The 14,750-nt window shown below is 42.2% G+C and overlaps 1 protein-coding gene across 5 annotated transcripts in view; it reads right to left on the bottom strand.

Annotated features, from left to right (window-relative positions):
* Dync1i1 (dynein cytoplasmic 1 intermediate chain 1) overlaps positions 1-14,750 on the bottom strand; it is a 317,505-nt gene that overhangs the window by 46,296 nt on the left and 256,459 nt on the right. For all 5 annotated transcript variants that reach the window (XM_041675567.1, XM_041675566.1, XM_041675568.1 and 2 more), the window contains 3 exons: positions 11,661-11,774; positions 8,978-9,111; positions 4,931-5,075 (listed from right to left, as the gene is read on the bottom strand). In XM_041675567.1, the coding sequence (XP_041531501.1) occupies positions 4,931-5,075; positions 8,978-9,111; positions 11,661-11,774 (393 nt within the window). The remainder of the gene's footprint in view (positions 1-4,930; positions 5,076-8,977; positions 9,112-11,660; positions 11,775-14,750) is intronic.

Below are 14,750 nucleotides of genomic sequence, written 5' to 3'. Positions count from 1 at the left end.
CTCTTCCGAGACGACCTCAGAAGTTGAGAATCTTCTGAAGGGTACCAAACTCATTCTCAGTATCCCCTCCCATATATTAATTACATCAGAAGATGTAGCACTAGGTGAATTCTCTTACCACCCTGTAAAGTTTATGTGAGTTTCTGTGTCTAGCCTCAACTGGTCCTAAAGTCTGAACAGTTTGGGCATCCTCCAGAGGAAGGGATCAGGCCTTGCGTCTCTGAACATCTGCAATGAACGTCCTTTCTCTCCCTACCATATCTCATAGAGGTTACACACAGCTCAGCTCTGTCTTGTCCTCTCTGCTCTGCACAGCCAGTTGGCTGGACCTACTCACTCACACACTTCACACACCTCCCTTCCACCACCCCACCAAGAGCCTCTTTCCTACACCACCCAATGTCACATTTCTCCATCTTTCAACCACACACTATTTTTGGTTTGCTTGTTTGCTTGAGACAGGGTTTCTTTGTGTAACCTTGATTGTCGTGGAACTTGCTCTGTAGGCCAGGCTGGCTTCAAGATCTGCCTGACTCTGCCTTCTAGTGCTGGGATTAAAGGATTGCACCAGCACCACCCAGCTCAATGCCCCACTATTAATCAGCATTTTTTATTGTTTCTTTTCTTTAGACCCTAACAGATTCAGACTCCCAAAGCAGTATAATGACTGCATTCTTTTAAGGTCCACTAGGCTTTGATGTCACACAACACTGTGTTTAGACTTAGTTTCCCAATTATTTGACAAGTACACCAGTCAAGTCATTTATCCCTCTGATACCTGTTCGATAAAATGGGATACTGTGAGCTGAGAAACTCATGGTGAAAATTTAATGGAGCAACAATACATTGAAAACATTTAGCACAGTCGTTTTAGCTCAATACTTTTTGCATGCTGCCTGTGCAAATTAACCTTTCTTGTATCATAAAAATTCCTTAAAATTAAATTTTAATTAATCCCCCCGGCTAATCATTACCTATTAAATAAAAATTAATATCAAGTACAGCTACTTTCTAGACCTTTGTCTAGACTGCTTTCTCGACTCTCCCTCCCTTGGCTGCGCCCTCTCTGGACTCTTACTTTCTAACCTTCAGATAAATATGTCTGCCGAAGCATGTGTTGACTCAGCTGCCTGGAATGCAGCCTGGCCCTCTGTTTCTGAGGAAAACCACTCCAACAAAGTTACTGCTTCACAGCAAAGTCTTCCCTGACAGCGGTTTAATGATGGAACTTGGTGTGGTCAGGGCTGGGGCTGGGACTGGATGTGTAATGTGTTTTAATCTCAACTCCCTTCAAGTGGTTCTCATTCTGCTAGAATTCCAAGTCTGAGTTTAGTCCCGCCCCCATTTCCTCCCTTCTTTGTAGGTTTACCCAGGATTTGGTGGGGGGAAGGTAGAAATTTCTACTTGTGTGTTTTTCCTCTAATTCAGTTACTCACAGTTCCCACATTCCAGATGCTTCCAACACGCTAGGCCGCCCCGTCACACTGCAGGGCCTCCCATTCTATAGGAATTTTTTTTTTTTTTTTTTTTTTTTTTTTTTTTTTTGCTGTGTCATCAACCTTCCGCTTGGTACGGCCTGCCTCAGTGGGGTCCTCTACTGACATAAGACTTCCCTTCTTGTCTCAGCTAGAGCTGGCTGCCATCAAGCAGCCGCTGCTTCCCACTGTGCGTCCTTTCCAAACCGCGAGTGGAAAGGCCTCCTTCGTGCTCTGTGGAGACTGCTTCCCTGTTTCTCAGCTCCAGGAAAAGTCTCCTGCATCTGCCATTTCTGGCCCCACCTACCTCACTGGAGACCTAGCTGCTGCAATCATGGTCTCCCGCGCCCCTCCCCTCTAGCCAATGTTCTCCCAGTCCAAAGCCACAGCGTCACAGCATCTTGGCCTTCTGTCTCCATGTTCTCCATGTTTCCGAGGAAGTTCACCTCCACTGAATTTCAGCTCTGGACAATCACATCCTTAACGAGTTCTTGAAACTCTCATGGAGCCAAGCCTTCATGAAATACTAAGCCCAAACACCCTACTTCCTTCCCGACAGTGATCCTTCACTGTTGTCTTTCCCAGTTACTTCCTTCATACCCACTCTCTGATCGTCCCTAAATTTCCAATCCCTCACTCCCTTTCCTTTTCCTGGCTGTTTTTATTTCCTTTATGCATGAACGTATAACACCAAATGCCTCCTGGCTTGTGTCATTTAGTTTACTTCCATCACATTCTGACACAATTCCACTCCAGAACTATAGAGAATAGCCATTATCAGCGCCGGCTTCCTCCAGCCATTAAACCTGGTGGTTTGCACTTCTCTCCCCCTGTGCTTCCTGTCCCTCTGTTATGACAGAATAGATGCCATTGCTCAGATTTAGAATTCATCACCCTTTGGATACTGTCTGTGCTGACACGCTGACGATGCTATCCTCCTGTTCATACCGACAGATTGCTTTACCTGCTCTTCTATAAGAGTGATGTCTACAAAAGTAACCATAATATCAAAAGCCAACCATTGTGGTGCACGCCTGTAATCCTAGTCCTAGTGAAGCTCGGGTTGGAAGCTCAGGAGTTCAAGGCTAGTCTGTTATATAGTGTTTATGAGGTCACCTTGGGCTACAACAGACTCCATCTTAAAATTAAATGGTCAAAAGAAATAAAAGAAAGAAAGATCCTCGGTTTTTCAGTTCCTTCTCACTTTGCACCCACTCCTTGATGTACTGTTATTTGTACATCTTTAACTGTGGGATAACGTATTAGTTTAATAAAGCCCGGATTGGTCAGAAGCTAGGCATGAAGTATAGGTGGGGCAACCAGACTAAGAAATTCTGGGAAGAGGAAAGGCAGAGGCGCAGTTGTCAGCCAGACACAGATAAAGCAGGATGAGAATGACTTAATGAGAACAGGTACCAGGCCACATGGCTAAACATAGACAAGAATTATGACTACTTGTAAGAGCTAGTTAACAATAAGCCTGAGCTAATATGCCAAACAGTTTATGATTAATATAAGCCTCTGTGTGTTTCTTTGGGCTAAACGAATGTGGGACTGGGTGGGATGGAAACTTCCATCTACAACACTCCAAAGAAATTGTGTTTTCCCTGAGTATTGATGGCTTATGGGTTGATGAATGCAACAAGCGTATTACAGTTCTAAATATTTGTGAGTGTTGTTACCCTTATTTTTCATTTAAAAGTTGTTAGAGAAGACTTCAAACATGACAAACATATACTGATAAATGGACTAGTGTCATGACAATCACTCAGCTTCAATAATTACCCCCATACATTCAGTCTTATTTTTCTGTATTCACAAGCTCTCCCTTGCCCAAATGGCTTATTTTGAATCACTGACATCAGTAAGTTTTCTGCATTTGATCTTCACCAAAAGGTTGAGAATCAAATGATATATTTTATATAAATATTCTTACATACATTCCTAAAACATAAAGCCATGTAATAATTATATCATCATTTATAAAAATTCATGAGTGCCATTAAGTAGTAGTCATATGTCTTTGAAAGCTTCCTAACCATTCAAACAAGCTGTCAGCTTTAACTAAGATCTCTGTAAGAGCCCTATTTTGAAATTATTTGAAAAGTCCCAAGTTTGGTTTTATTCTATTTTGTTTTGATATACAATTTCCCTTTACATTTGGTTTCTGTTTGTTTGCTTTCCTTTTGGCTTTGTTGTAGAGATGAAATGCATTGTCTTGTCCATTTCCCCACAGCCTGGCAGGGCTGCCCACGTACTTGTAGTGTTATTTATTGCATCTAATCTCAGAGAGCTGAAGACTGATAAGATTCAGGCCTGATTTGGTGTGCAAGCCCTATACAAAAGTGATGTATCTATATCCTAATTACAGATTATTTTCAATTTTCACGTATTATCAGCCATAATCATTACTGTAATCATTGGGAGTTGTAAAAAGCTAAACATTCGAATTTGCTTCATATTTCTGTATTGGCTAGACTATGTTGACAAAGGAAAATTGTCACCAACCATTTTGTAAGCCTGGAGCCCCAGACTTGTGGAAAAGGTAAGACAAATGCTTCACTCTTCTTCTTCCTCAAAACAATGAACCGACTTGCCCGAATTTTATGTTGGTTTATTTTCTTGAATGCACTACACATTCTTAAAATATTATTCTTATTGATGTTTTGGCCAGAAGATCTTACTCAGCATGGCTTCTAATCCATTGACAAAAACACGGTAGCTGGGGACACAAAATTATTTTATATCCTGCTTCAGAATAGAAATCAGAAAGTCCTGCTGGGTTCCTTGTTCTTAAAGGACCTTGTGCTTAGGGGTCACACTTTGCGATCAGAACGGCCTTTGCCATAGGGGTGGCTAAGAAATGTGACTAGCTGCCTAATACCTCTATGGCCAAGCCTTCCCTGCTCTGCCTCCGGAGCACTGGGAATAGAGGCATGGGACATTATGGTCTGGCTTGATTTTTTTTCTGTCACAGTACAAATGATATTTAAAGCATAAGTAACATAGGACCATATTCGAACCTCCAAAGACTCAAGAAACCAAAATAGACAAAAAACAAATAATAAAATAATGAGAAAAACCACACAAACATTTTTCCCATAGCTATAAATGTGTGTAAGCAAATGTGACAGACCCCAGAGAGATTAACAGCGAGATTCGTGTGGGCTAACATCAGCAACATTTGCAAGGGAGGACTTTGGATATATCATTATTTGAATCATTTGGACTTTTTTTCAATTAGCCTGTTTTCAAGTATAACTTAGACATTTACAATAAGTATGAACTTTGAAAAGACCTTAACACCGTAATTAACTCCTGGACAGACGGAGCTTTCTACTGAGACAGTGGACTGTCTCATTCTCAATGTCAGGTAGAGTTATTCTCTGCAACTCCCCTGTGGGGAAACCGCTCCCCCTGTGTATTATGGGATAGTTTCTATCAGGCATCCTTACCTTTGTGGTCCACAGTTTGACGGTCCAGTCAAATGACGATGTGACAAACAGGTGGGAAAAGTCGATGGGCCCCACTGCCATGTGGCAGTTAATTCCTGTCACTGGCCCTTGGTGACCTTCAAAGACCTCACCTATGCCTGCTTTGCTGTGGAAGGCAAATATTCAGCATTTCAGTGTTCTTTGCAAAGCAGTGATTGATTCAATACAACAGCGCTCATCTCTGTTAGAACGGCCATACACGATCTAGAACACAGTGCTCATCTCCGTTAGAACAACCATATGTGATCTAGAACACAGCGACCATCTTTGTTAGAACAACTGCATATGATCTAGAACACAGCACTCATCTCTGTTAGAACAGCCATACACGATCTAGAACACAACGCTCATCTCCGTTAGAACAACCATATGTGATATAGAACACAGCGTTCATCTCCATCAGAACAACCATACAAGATCTAGAACACACAGATCATCTCTGTTAGAACAACTGCACATGATCTAGAACACAGCACTCATCTCTGTTAGAACAGCCATATGTGATCTAGAACACAGCGTTCATCTCCATCAGAACAACCATACACGATCTAGAACACACAGATCATCTCTGTTAGAACAACCGCACATGATCTAGAACACAGTGCTCATCTCCGTTAGAACAACCATATGTGATCTAGAACACAGCGATCATCTCTGTTAGAACAGCCATACACGATCTAGAACACAAACATTCCTATAACAATTTTAAGAGAAAGCCATTCATAATTAAAAAATCTTCAGAATTTAATGAGAAAAATTGATCATCTATCTATCTCCAGCACCTATACAGATTTTGTTGCTTTTGGGAAGCTTTTGTGCTGAAAAAATGCACTTGACTCTCAGGAGTGCCCTTATTTCTGCTGCAGCAACTCCTGAGAGTTGGCAGGCCCATTCGTGTGCCCACGAAGTTTGCTGACTAGCAAAAATTTTGGAATCAATAGCTGTTTATTCCTCCAAGGAAATTTCTTATATTAAGTAGACACATATAAAAAAAATGTAACAACTGATAAAACCTTTGTTACTTCAAAATAATCCCCATGGTATCAATATAATATGGAAAAACAATGCTTTCATTTCATTGGAAACGGAAGCGAGATTAGAGACTCATTTTGTAAAGGCCATAAGGGAAGTTATCTTACATTTATTATTGATTCAAAATGTCTAGTATTCAGACAATACTCTATAAATATTTGTTGAATTAAATAAATAAGAAAGGAAAGAGAAAACTTATGCTCTTTAAAAAACAAAAACACTTGAGAACTAGGGATGCACAATTTAGAAGTCATTCTCTGACGTGATGTTTAACTGAGCTGGCATTAGTTCCAGCCTTCTTCTGTTATGTAATAATAGTCTACATGTACTCATACACAATTAGGAAACTCTTAGAAAATATACTCACAATATTATATTTTAAAAAGTCTATATGCATGCGGCTGTAAGTATGACATATATGTAGGGGTTGTGGAATCTCAATATTATGTCACTAAACTCAAAACTGAATCAGTTATTAAAACGTTTAGGCCCCAGCACCAATACATGTCATTGTCCTGGGTAGACTTTGTATTCATGAGCAAAGCACTGCTGAGCATCTGCCATGTAACAATTTAGAGAGCCTGTCCAGTAAAACCGCTAACAATGCTTCCAACACGGGACCAGTGAGCTGTGTCCTGGTGAGCAGGAGCAGCTGATCTGGGAAGTGGCCCCTGGTGGGTGGGGCTTCGCTTATTCTTAGCAGCATCCTAAAGGGTTTATGGGGTGCACAGCGAGGACCTTGCTAAATTTGTGGAACTGGATTTGCACTTATGTTAGGTGAAAAACAGAACCCACCCACCTTTCCCCTGTAGCCCTGAATGACCCATTTAACAGTATTACAGAGCCAGGACTTGCAACTTTATAGCCTTACCGAGATGTGTGTTTTATAGTTCTGATGGATGGACCCACGTCAAAAGCAAAATTGAACATTAGTTAAAAAGATTTGTGGTGTGAATCAGAGACACATTCTTTGGAACAACAATACATACTCTTGTCCTGTTTGCAATAGCCACAAAATAAAAATACCCGTCATTTAGAAGGCGAGTCACTTAAAAAATAAAAAAAAAAAAATCAGAATGTGCACTCCAGCTCACAAACGCCCAGAGTGTGCACACCCAGGTTGTCGCTGGACTGGGGCAGCCCTATTCCACGGCACATCTCCATGTGCACTGGCGACAGGAGCTGTGGCCACACGCTTGACTCATTGGATCTGGGTGTTCCACGGCAACCATGGCATTTTTGTGGGTGATGCAGGTAGTTATGCACTCTCTAGTCCCAGTGCTAGCAGTTTCTTGACAACAAGAACCAGATTTAAACGACACACATCTGGGGCGTCTTTACCAGTCCACTCTGTGCAGAGGTGCAGCAAATGTTTGAGAAAATTGAATACATTTTTTTTATGTTTGGTGTGTGGGTTTATTCTGGTTTTATTGTAGAGATGCTGGACAAGGACCCGTGAAGCCTAACTTCCCAAGTCATCTTCACACCCTGCGAGCAGGGCAAACACTGCTTGTTTAGAAACAAATCCAGTGGAAACATCGCAGCTTGTGTTATTAGAGCGGAAAAATTCACGTAGCTGAGCTTAAACAATTCATAATTCCTTGTTAAATCTAAATACCCTGGGACAAGTTCAAGAGATGAAAAATCAATTGGCCAAGAACTATGAAAGTGAAAGAGAAATTAAGCATCAGTGTGGATACAGGGGTTCTTTCAAAAGGCATGCGGCCACCTGTTAGGAGCGGTTGGAACCCACTTTGCTATTGCCTGATTTCAGAGGTGTCTGCCAATGTCTCCTGGGCACTTCACAGCTCTGTGGATATTTCACACTGTGTCAACCCTTCTGACGTGGAGGGAAGATTGTTTTTTGTTCGTTTGCTTTTGTTTGTTTTGTTTTCTCTTTCAAGACGGGGTTTCTTTGTGTAACGGTCCTTGCTATCCTGGAACTCACTCTGTAGATCAGGCTGGCCTTGAACTCAAAGAGATCCCCCTGCCTCTTGCCTTCAAAGTGCTGGGCTTAAAGGTCTATGCCACCACTGCCCGATGCCACCACCACCACCAGCTTGTAGGGAAGGTCTTAAGGTACTTTCATCATTAGTTAGATATTGTCATTTCTTCATTTCTCACTTAATTTTAGTCCTCCACCTACTAACTATGGGCCCGGCACTTGGGCAGGAAACCAAAGATGAAACAGAAATAGTTTACCAAGAGAAATATGGTAGACAAATGACTGATTGAAACAGAATGTGATGGATGCTATTGCAGACGTACGTGAAAGAATATATAAATAATCAGGGTGACTGGCTATGATTCTCTCCGGCCTAGTCTGCTTCCGTTGTCTCGATGCTCCTAAACCACTGCTTGCTTTTGTGTCAGTTTTCCTCTCAGCAAGGACACGGGTACCTTGCTCTTTACTGTACTCTCCAGATGGCATCTGACACAGAGTGGGTTCTTAGCAAGAACTCCTTGAAAGAACGAATTGACCGAACAAGGTGAAATTCCATAAGCTGTAATGGACAAGGTGGTTTTGTTTGTCTGTTTTGTTTTGTTTTTGTTTCTTTGTTCAAGAGAGTCAAGAAGACTTGACTATGGAACCATGCCTGTGTTGTATGTTAAACGCTGAGGGTTTAGACAATGAAGACAGAAATGCTAGACCAAGTCGAAAGCAGAGGGACTGGCTTAGGACGTCACATAGAGATGGGTAACATGCGGGGCTGTTGTCTCTGAGGTGTACACTGTACATGCTTGGAGGTTGATGGTGTGTGCAAAAAAGGCTGTGATAGGAACAGTGAGTGTATTAGACTCTGTGAAGAAGTCAAGCATGCCCAAAGATTTCTAAGTCACCAGGGCCCAGACAGATGTGTTCGTTAAGCTAATACATTTGAAGTCTTGCATTGTATTTCTTCAGAAATAAACTATCTTACAAAGCAGGTTGGTAATAATGTAGATGGTTCACCAGAAAGAAAACAGAGAAATCACCTTCCATGACGACAAGCTGTGTAGACGGTACCTTCCTCACTGCCGACCACGAAGTTGTTGACGTCCCCCGTTGGGAAAGCCATTCCCGTAACAGCGACAGGCTTGGACTTATTGTACACCAGCTCCATGCTCTCCTACCAAAACACACCGGTGTGGTTACATTTCCATCTGTCAACTCCTCGCCATGCCAAAGATAGCATGGAAAAATCATTTGGCTTAATCATCTGTTTGCTTTTCACACAGCGCTACAAAAGACCCCCACTGAGCTCCACCGCCCCTGCCATCCAGGCGGCTCCATGTCTCTGGTTTCAAGCCTGCTGGATTTCATCAGCGTGTGCCACCGCTTTCCCAGTCAGGCGGAGATGACAGGTGAGAATTTTGAAACTAACGGTGCAGAAACTAAAGTTAATGCTGTAATGATTACACTTGTCAGCTCCAGGCTTTAATAAAACACATAATACCCTTGTATTTACAAACATTTTCAAAATCAATTGTTCGCGAGAATACACGTGTATTAATATCCGATGTACAAATACATTTGTCACAGAGGGACTGTAGGTCCTCCGTGAACTGAGACCAGGAGACTGTCACTCAGGTCGTAGAAACCAGAATCCAACAGGAAGTAGACCCCATGAAAGGCAGCTGTGGGCTGTAGAGACTCTGAGCTCACCAAGAAAGGTATTTAAGTAAGTGATTAATATAACATATAAGTCTTTATTATGGCAAACCATTTGTTAAATTTAGAGAGTATGTCAAAAGATCCATATATATGCTTTGGGGCTGAAGAGATAGCCCTTAAGCACTGACTGTTCTTCCAAAGGACCTGGATTCCATTCCTAGCACCCATGTCAGGAAGTTCACAACTGCCTCTAACTCCAACTCTAGGATATTTGGTGCCTCTGACCTCCATGAACACCTCCACACATGTGGAATACCCTCGCACAGACACACACCACGTCAAATAAGTATCTAAGGAAGATATGCTGCTAAATTAAATTTAATGACAGCAAAGAACAAGTATCGACAATGTCCCTGATTATTCCTGGCTATTTATAGCAAGCAGCCTGTTTGGTGTAGCTGAAGCTCTGAACAGACTGTTTGTGAAGTTGTACAGGAACTAGGATTTTTCTGTGCAATTCAACCAAGCTGTTTTGGCCACAGAGTTTATGATTTGGAAATCCTTGCTGACAGGGTACGGTTACACCGACCCTGAGATCCAGGTAATACTGACCATTCATGGCACCAGCACACTGAGAACATGGCAGCGTGCCGACTGAAGGGCAGGATGCCTTGACAGTCACATGGAAAATAGGAACATCTGATGCTCTGCCTTGTCTCTAAAGTTAGTGGTAAGGAAGGAAATAAATGTTGGCTACTCACTGGGGAGGGGGGTTTAGGGGAGAGAGTTGCAGGGGGAGAGGGACAGGCAACTGTGGGATACCCCACTTATCCCTGCTCTCCATGGGGACAAGACTATGAAATACTCCATCTCTATGCAGAACCAGGCATCTGTGGGCATGCTAACAATAATAAAAAATGGGCTCGGAGCTCCCACATCACTGACTTAACCTAAACAAACACATGTTTAATCAGCAAAATGGACAATTAAAAATTCTCAAATAGAGGGTTTGCTCTGATATCTGTTTATAATCTCTATGCTCCTAAAAGAAAACAACACATTGCTGAAAATTTTAATACTAAACCATAAACTATCTGCACACAACTGCAGGCCCGATAAAGATCGGCAAAACCAGGAAGCTGAATTGCGAGCTGTTTGTTAGCATTCTCTCCCCGCCCCTAAAGTCATGTGAAAAGCCTTGCTTTAGTAGCCTCTACATCTGCAGAGACTTAAATGGAGTCTTTACAGTTTCCACATGTCCTTATATATATCTCAGAACTAGCCCTCGTCAAAAATTGAATGGGAGACGCTCTAGAGCTTTCCAGGGGAGGGGACAAGAATTGTCAGACTGAGAATTCTCTATATTTTTTTTCATATAAAGATTGCCATAGACTATCCCAATGAACTCTTCGTGGTTTCAGGTTGGGGGAGAATGTTATGTTTGTTCACACAAAGCCATGTGGACAGCATGAGCATGTCTGCATCCCATGCTTGCACACATGTGCCTGTCACATGTGCATGCTCTAAAAGTGGCACCCAGACACCCGCCTCCAGCATTCTTCTCTCCCCGCAGCTCTTTGTTTGGTTTCCATTGCTGGGATCAGTAGTGGTTTGGGAAAACGGGAACCTTCTCATTTTCAGCTTCTCGCTTAGTGAGTAAGGAATGGCAGGAGCCATGCTCACAAACATTCCAGAGAGGAAAACAGGCGGTCGTCTAGGGTACAGAAACAAGCAGCAGCTTGGGTTTCTGTTTTGCTGGGATTCTTTTCCTCCAAGGCAAGTCCCCAGAAGGGGTTGCTCTGCTGAGCTCCACCCTTATTTTCATTGCTTCCCAAAGCTGCAGGGTGAATACAGGCAACTGCTCTAATCACGGTGCTTTCAAATGGATTAGTTCATTTTCATTTGAAACTGACCTAAGGATTAACGTAGTGCAATAATGACATAATTTGTGGTAGAGGAAATAGGTTTTGGCTTCAAGGGCCTTTGGGTCTTTGGGAGACATGTTCCTACGCAGGCTGGTTTTGGAACCAGCAGGCTGCAATGCGGAGGAGAGAAGGGACGCACCTGTGGGGTGGAGAGCATGTCCAGGCTCCAGGAACACATTTTGCCATCGGTAGAGACAGTGATGAGGTTGTGAGCGTTCTGGGTCCCAACAACATTGACACAGTACACAGGATGCTGTAAAAACATCAACATGGAGGATCAGGGGCTGCTGCAAGCGGAAATGACTGTACCTGAGTGTCAGCGTTACTCTGACAAGGGCTACAGAGTGACATCCTCTGACTAGCATGACCTTCCGGTCACTTGCCATTTGTAAGACTAATTCTGTAGAAGTCCCGAACCAGCGACTAATGTGGAAATACCTACAGAGCTTCACCTTGTGAAGTTTGATGCAGTGCAATAGAACTGAAGGGAATGGGAACCAATGGCTGTTGCTGGGCAGGAGCAAGCTGGGAGCCGGGTTTGGATTACACAAGTAAGTCTACTACATAGCATCGCTTCTAAGCTCAACATGAATATGAAGAGACAGTTTTATAGGCATAGAACTCTAGCCTTGGAAGACTGTATTACTAAGTCTGGAGTTTGATGCATTCTAGCATTTTAGCCAGTGACACACATTTGATAGCATTGGCTTTAAAAACTGGTTAATACTCACTAGTTTAACTTGAGGAGGGCTGTATTGGTGGTGGACGTACTGCAATAACATACTTAGTAAGAGAGAATTAGGGTTTTCTTGTATATTGTTTTAAAGTCTAAGATGAGAGGTTTATTTCTCAGAATATCAGTTGGAGTTGTACGGAGGCTTAAATTCGGCCTAAGCCTAGAGAGAGGTCATTTATACATCCTGGCAGATGAGTAGGATGTACTAGCCAACTGTCAGGACTCGAGAAGCTAATCCTGTTCTATAGAAGTCTACACAGTAGGCGAAAACCATTTGAAGCTGCTCACTAAACACTAAACAGGAGGTTAGGATAAGCAGAACCTAGCGGCAATTTGGGTTAGATTTCCGGCATCTTAGCCACAAGTGGCCAAACCACAGCTTACTCGATGCTTCTCTGTACAAACAGCTGACAATTGAAGCTGGCCTCTTGATGAGTTAGTGTCCATAATACCTAGCCACAGCTACAGTGAAACAGTCTTCAGTCCTTGGAAGCTGGCACTGTAGAAAGGATGGCTCGGAGACTATTATTATCATATAAACCCCTGGTCAGAAAGAGCAGCAATAATCACCGAGTGTAGCTTCTTGGCTGCCTCTTCCTAGAAGTCATCCAAACTCAGCTGAAATACCTTTCGTACAGGGTAGTCGGTGTTAGCATTAACCTGAGGGTTCCCCTCTAGTAGCTGTGATAAAGAAAGCTCAGTGCATTTGAGTCAAAACAATGCAACTATTTGAACATTTTTAGATTACTCTTTCATATCCCACTTTTAATCCCCAGATCTTGCTTTAGGCTAGCCATCCCTAATCCCCTCAAATCTTCCTGGTCTACCTAGTTCTCGATATTTCTTCATTTCAATCATTTTTTGTTGAATACACTGTCTTTTATTAGAGTTCCCTAAGGGTAAAGTTCTGAGGACAATACAGGACCCTCTACCTGCATTTTGACTGTACAATGTAAAAATATGTGTGGCAATGATTTGACATTTAAATACATTGAAACTTAAGCCATGTTAATGCATTGCTAGAGTACACTTTTTTATTACCATTCTATTGTCTTTTACCAATGTTGATGGAGTGGCAGTAAGTTCCTATGTCTTTTTCATGTTCCAACTGACACTTCCCATTATTGGCGTCAATGGGTCCACCCAATGGTAAGTACAGCAGATATTTGAAAATAAACCTGAGACTGTAGTCAACAGTCTATTTCATGTCTTTGGTATTTTGGAACCCAAAGCACTGTGTCATGAAACTTAAGTGATGAGTTATACAGCAGACCAAGGCCAGAGAAGAGAGCAAATGGAAAAATAGATGTAATAGATTCACTTAAAAATATCAGATTTATGCAGGATTGCATTTAGGACTGAGGTCGAGGTAAGAGCCAGCATCTGGCTGCTTTGCTTTTCTGTTCTTTAGGTTGACCCATCCCGCCTTCCTTCCAAAAACGGTGCATGCCAGCATACCAAAAGTCATGCGGATGCCGGGGATTTGTATTCAGGGCCTAAAATGCTTGTGCAGCAAGCACTGTAGTGACAGAACCATCTCAAGATGCCTTGCATTTCCTTTTGGGAACTGTCTGATAAGTTGATTTACCTTAGGACATTCCGATCTGTGACTTCATGGGAAGCTGCTCTATGTCTTTGGCATTGTGCTGTTGATACACTTCTTCAACAGCCACAATTAAAAGGGTATGTTTTTAAGGTGTTTGTTCCCTCATGTTTTGTTCATGAATTTTTATAAACTTATCATTCACTTAAAAATAACAGGTTTAGCAAAACTGACGAATATGTGTGGGTGAATACTCAGCATGTTGCTGCTTTGCTTGATGGGACTAATCTCAGAAGGCACTGCCTGGAGTCCAGTTTCTTTATCCCTTTAGTGAAAGGCATGGCACATTGCTGTGAACGTGAAGGCTACTAGGAGTTTTTAGCAAGAATCAAATCGAACTTTGCTATTAACCACCAAAACTCAACACATATAACCCAAACTGCAATCAGTTCAGAAGCCTAAAGGCACAGGAGGGAAAGGTCAAGAAGAGTCAGAGAGCCAAAGGACCATGCAAACGCATCATTACTTAATGGAAAGAAACAAAGAGGCAACAGTACAACTCATTTTTTTCCAATAGAATGACAGCTTGTTTTTATTTATTTTAGAAATAAACATGCTGTGTGGTAGAAGGATGTTGTTTTAATTATGATTTCCTGTTGCCCCAAATACATACGTGTGGTGGGTGTGAACGGAAATTAACAAGCCCTCCGTGGAGAGACTTCTTTTTGTTTGTTTGATCCTGGCACCAATCAGCCAGGCAACGATGGAAATTGAAAGACAAACACAAAACAAACTGTACACATTGAGCTATGGATTAGACAAAACACAGCAACAGAGAGGCGAAATGTATTTGTGTTTTCTTTTCTAACAGAAACGGTGCCACTCAGCTTGATGATAACAACACTTGAGTTGTGATGGCCACGTTGTTCATTACTTGGCAGAGAAGTGCT

This window comes from Microtus oregoni, unplaced genomic scaffold (genome assembly GCF_018167655.1).
Source record: "Microtus oregoni isolate MIOR12 unplaced genomic scaffold, Mior012 000026F_ref0000081, whole genome shotgun sequence".
NCBI classification, from domain to species: domain Eukaryota; kingdom Metazoa; phylum Chordata; class Mammalia; order Rodentia; family Cricetidae; genus Microtus; species Microtus oregoni.
The sequence above is the reverse complement of the archived record's forward strand: the minus strand, read 5'-3'. Positions and strand labels throughout refer to the sequence as shown.